The 5,525-nt window shown below is 49.3% G+C and overlaps 1 protein-coding gene across 2 annotated transcripts in view; it reads left to right on the top strand.

Annotated features, from left to right (window-relative positions):
• The window catches only part of AFAP1 (actin filament associated protein 1), a 99,430-nt gene that overhangs the window by 55,587 nt on the left and 38,318 nt on the right, over window positions 1–5,525 (top strand). For both annotated transcript variants that reach the window (XM_006875306.1, XM_006875305.1), the window contains exons 9-10: window positions 146–357; window positions 3,628–3,773. In XM_006875306.1, coding sequence (XP_006875368.1) covers window positions 146–357; window positions 3,628–3,773 — 358 coding nt within the window. The remainder of the gene's footprint in view (window positions 1–145; window positions 358–3,627; window positions 3,774–5,525) is intronic.

Raw genomic sequence — 5,525 nt, 5'->3', positions numbered from 1 at the left:
GCACAGTTCTACTCTGACACACACAGGGGCGCTGTGAGCTGGAGCAGACTCAACATCAGCTGGATTTAAGCGTGAGTAGATGGAAATGTCTTCAGAGCACTTGATTTTTCTGGAAGGTTACAAGGTGGGGCCCTTGTCTCCCCAGGCTACCTGAATGTGCTGTCCAACAGCCGCTGGCGGGAGCGCTGGTGTCGGGTCCGAGACAATAAGCTCATCCTCCACAAGGACCGAACCGACCTGAAGACCCATATCGTGTCCATCCCTCTGCACGGCTGCGAAGTGATCCCCGGGCTGGACCCCAAGCACCCCCTCACCTTCCGGCTGCTTCGCAACGGGCAAGAGGTGGCCGTGTTGGAGGTACAGAGCTGCACCCACACCAATTCTGACTCTATGTCCAAATGCCTGCTGACTCCATTCCTTTCCTCTCAAGTTGCTCATTGTCTTCTGTTGATCCCTTGCCAACAGCACCCTGACACCTTTTACTGAATCACACATGTAAACTTTGTTCACCCATGTCCCTCTGTGCACTGTGGGCGGGGGTCTTCAGTGCACACCCCCACACATTGTTGCCCTCTGCTGACGAGTCAGCTCCAGCGTCCGGACAACAGAAGGCAACGTTTCTGGCACTGTGCCATCCTGGGGCTCTTTGGTGACTGGAGTCCACTGTTGGCCACTGTGCCTATCCGTCCCATGGATGGCTTGGTTAATTTTTTTCTCCGTAACCAGCCATGGCACCCCCTTTCTAGGGAGGGGGTCCCTCTTGTTGGCATTGTCACACGAAGTGAGTGGAGATCTCACCGCCTTACTTCCAAGGAGTCTTGTGGTTGTTTATCTGCTACGAAAGATTTGTTTTCTTGGCAGTCCACAGTACATTCAGTTTTCTCCACCGAATCATAATTCAAATGCTCCTTTCTCCTGTCTTCCTTTTCCATGGTCCATCTTTTGTAAAAAAAAAAAAAAAATTCTAACAAACAAACTAAGCCTAGATCACAGTTCCACAGACGAGTTGCTTTTCAAAGACAGCCAGAAAATAATTTATTTAACAATTTCCAATAAAACGTGGCTTTTTGTTTTGTTTTGTTTCGTTTTCCTCACTATGGTCTACCTTTGAGTAGTTTTCTTTAGCTGCTCCCTTGGAATTTTCTAGGTTTCCTTAACAGTTGGGCTACTGAGCCAATCAACAGAAGAACATTCTGGGTTTCCAAGGAGCCTTGGATGTGTAAGCGTCTTAGAGTTTCTTTGGACACTATTTTAGAACTTTAAAAGCAGACAGAGCAGAGGCACCTAAGTCCTTAACTACATCCGTCAGCTTTTGTCTCAGCTCTCTAGAGCTGCTATGACAGAAAGACCACAAAGGGGTGGCATTCACAGACAGAAATTCCTCTCACAGTTTGGAGGAATAGACATTTGGATTCAGGGCAACATCTCTCGGGGAAGGCTTGCTTTCTCTCTCTCTGTCAGATGTGGAGGAAGGTCCTTGTCTAATTTCAACCTCTGTGGTCCCAGCGTTCCTTGGAGTCTTGGCATCAGTCTTTCCCTGGGTCTAGGAGATTCCTAAGGAGCTCTGGTAGCGTAGTGGTTACGAATCAGGCTGCGAACCTTAAGGTCAGCAGTTCGAAACTACCATCTGTTCCGCGGGAGGAAGATGAGGCTTTCTGCTCCCATAAAGATTTACAGCCTCGGAAACCCTGTACAGGGTCGCTATGAGTCGGAACCGACTCCATGGCACGTAACCACCACCACCAGGAGATTCCTAGCACAGGGACCCTGGTCCAAATGATGAGGTCTACCCCCACCTCTTCTTCCTCAGTGGTAGTTGTTGTTGTTAAGTGCCGTCGAGTCGGTTCCGACCCATAGCGACCCTGTATAGGGTTTCCAACGAGCGACTGGTGAGCTTGAACCACCGATCTTGCAGTTCAAACGGCTTTACAATCTGGCACATTACCTCACAGCGCCACACCAGGTAGTAGGGTCCTCAGAATCACTGCTCTCCTGTTTGGTGGTGGTGGTGTGCCGGGGACTCATAATACCCCTGTATAGGGTTTCTGAGGTTGGAAATCTTTACGGGAACAGAAAGCCTCAGCTTTCTCCCATGAGTCACAGCCAAGTCAACTAACTAATTCCGCCACCAGGGTCCCTTGCTCACTTGTTCTGTGTCTTTTGTGTTCCTAGAGACACAGTCTAACTCTTTAGAGTGTGTCCTGCCTCAGTACCACCCTCTGGGTGTGGGTTTGCACACCACAAAGTGGAAGATGATTCCAGAGCACTGGGGATCCTGCCCCAGTCAGCTGACAATGCATATTCCATCCTTAACAGCTTTCTCTACTTAAAATATTTTATTCTACTTTTTTATCTTCTTGTTAGTGGCTGTCAAGTCAGGTCCAACTCACAGCGACCCTACGCACAACGGAACGAAACACTGCCTGGTCGTGCACCTTCATCTTAATACAGGATAAATTATTGTTCATCTATAGTAATTCAGATCTTAGGGGCTTTTCTAATGTCTTTAAAAGTTGCATGTAGAAGAGCGCTCAAAATATCCTATTCCCAAAAATCACAACTTATCTCAGCCTAAGTTGGTTACGCGGGACTTTAAGCAGTTCATGGGAAAATGCCATTATTTTTGAATTCCGTTTTTCGCATGAGCTTTTTGAAAGCCCTCTTATGTGATGCCCTCTTCCCACGAGAAACACAATAAACTGCTTGAAGCCAATTCTCGACAAGGTCCCCAAGCTGTATGATCATCAGGGTTGGGGCAGCACCAGGGTAGAGGTGCTTCCTCATGACCCGCTCCTACTGCCAAATGGTGATGCTTCCTAACAGTGGAGTTTCAGCATGGCGGTGATCTCACTCAGCTAGGGGTTCAAGTCCACCCAGCAGTACCACGGAAGAAAGTCCTGGAGATCTCCTTCCGAAAAAACAGCCCCTAAGAGCGCAACGGAGCTCAGTTCTACTCTTACACACACAGAGTGGCTATGAGTCAGAGCCAACTCACAAATGGTGGTTCTTTTCTAAACAACTTCCTTGAGCTGAGTCCACACTGACCACATCAGTTTCTGTGTCTATCCCCAAAATGGCCTGTTTCCTACACAAGTGGAAGGTGTCATCAGGCCACATCCTGGGTTTCCTTTGGTGTGACCGTCTCTTTCCCTACACAGAGCCCAGTGTGCATGCCGGAGTGCCCTCTGCATAGGTGAGGACCACACTCTCACTCTTTTGAACATCTTCGTCCTCCATCATTGTTCCTATTTCATGGTCCCTTTACTGAAAAACTTCCTGGGAAAATGGAAAAGCTTTGATCTTTACCGCAACAGAATGTCCATGGAGAGGGTTAACAGAGGAGGAAAGCCCCCAACGAGATGAATCGGCCCAATGACTGCAGCGAAGGGCTGAAACGTATCGATTGTGAGGACCTCACAGGACCTGGCAGGGTTTCGTTCTGTGGTACACGGGTCACAATGAGCCAGGGCTGATTGCTTCAAGGATGTAGGTAATAATAGGCTATTTATCCACCTGGCTTTTCCCATCTGCACATCTATATCAATTCTGTTATGTGACCATCATAGGTGTATGCCGCCAAGCTGCCCATCACGGAAACCAACTGCCTTTTTGTTCTCTCCCCAACAGGCCTCATCCTCAGAAGACATGGGCAGGTGGGTTGGGATCCTGCTTGCAGAGACGGGCTCGTCCACGGACCCGGGGGCGCTGCACTATGACTACATAGACGTGGAGGTGTCGGCCAACATCACCCAGACAGCCAAGCAGACCTTCTGGTAAGGTCTTACCTGGAGCTTCACTGTTGACTCATTTTAGCATCTGAGGAGCCCTAGTGGCACTGTGGTTAAGCATTCCACTGTTAACGGAAAGGTTGGTGGTTCGAAGCTGCCGTTCCCTCTGTTAGAGAAAGATGGGGGACACTCCACTTCCCCAAAGATGATGGCTGTGGAACCCCATGGGGCTGTTGTGCTCTGCCTTCCCGTTTCCATGGGCGGAAATGAGCTTGATGGCAGTGGGCTTGGGGTTTGGGTTTTATTTTAACATTTAACATTTACCATAACCCCTAACTGAGCAGCCTTTATGAACAGAAATGTACTGTCTCACAGCCCTGGATTCTGGGGATCCGAGAAGACCAGGGTGTCGGCTGTGTTCATTTCTTCTCAAAGCTCTCGGGGTGACGCTGTCTCTGCCTCCTTCCTGGATTCTGGAGATCAGGTGCTCCTCAGCTCTCGGGGAGACTGTGTCCCTGCCTCTCTCCTGGTTTCTGGGTACCAGGCGTTCCTGGGGTACAGCTAATGCGTCACACAGCCTCCTTCCTCTGCCTCGTCTCCTCTTGTATAAGGACGCCCCTCAGCTGCTATGAGGATCCACCCTGCTCCCCAGTGACCTGGTATGAAGCTGACTGATATTTCATCTGAAAGGACCCTGTTTCCAGACAAGGTCCCCTTCACGGGTACCAGGGCAGGTTGAGAACGTCAGCCTGTTTAGGGGACACAGTTCAACCCATCACCATATGACAGGGCTTCAGAGAGTTTGTAAGGAAATTCCATTATCTTTTCATTTCATTTTTCCACAAACTGTTCAAAGCCCTTCGTATCACAGACTGTGTCAACATTTGAGAGGTCCGTTTAAACCGTGGATGGAGAGAAGGGTTATCTGGAGAGCGAGACAGATCACTGATTGTTAATACCCACGTTGCTTCTATTTATGAAAAAGATTATAACTTGTCAAGGTTGGCTGTCGTACCAAAGAGACTTTGTCACCTGTATGTGAAAAAAGCAATGAAAATGTGGCTTCACTTGGCCCGTTTTCTTCGTGTTCAGTCGAGCGTTGGTGAAGGCGCGTGGGAGTCTGGTCCTGCTGTCTCTGTAAGTGTCCAGAATCAGCTCCGTGCTGCGCGGAGCAGTGACCATCAACGCGCCCAGACAGGGATGCACTTCTGGGTTCAGTCCTCAATCCACAGTTACCAACAGCCTCTCCTCGTCTGGCAAGCATTTCCGTCCGCCTGGTCGCTTCAGTGGAGCTGACCCCTCCACAGCCTAAACCATGTTCTCTCTGCTTTGTGGGTCATCGTGAGTGTTGAGTGCAGTGCGCTTAAGTCACCAGATGGCCCCCTTCGTGTTGCTCAGGAAGTTCTGTCCACATCCACATACTTGACCTCTGCCTCTCGCCGCTGCTGTCACAAGCTAGTCTTGCCGCCTTTGGGGGCCTTGGTGCTCTTCACGGTAATATTTTTGGGAGCTAATTAGCCAGATAATGCTAGGACACGGTACGGAAGTCGAAGTCTGCACTCTCGCACCGTTAAACCTTTCAGAACAAAAGCACTGTCCGCACGTAAGCAGTGCCGGACGTTTTCTACAATCATCAAGACAGGTGTGCTGTGGGTGACACAGAATCTAGCTGTTCTGGACCATCATACGTCATGTGGCATACATCAAAGAGCACAGCCTTTGGTATGGATTACATCTCAATGTAAAGAAAACAAAAATCCTCACCACTGGACCAATAAACAACATTCTTATCAATGG

Source organism: Chrysochloris asiatica, unplaced genomic scaffold (genome assembly GCF_000296735.1).
Source record: "Chrysochloris asiatica unplaced genomic scaffold, ChrAsi1.0 scaffold00319, whole genome shotgun sequence".
NCBI classification, from domain to species: domain Eukaryota; kingdom Metazoa; phylum Chordata; class Mammalia; order Afrosoricida; family Chrysochloridae; genus Chrysochloris; species Chrysochloris asiatica.
This window is presented reverse-complemented; position numbering and strand designations above follow the sequence as displayed.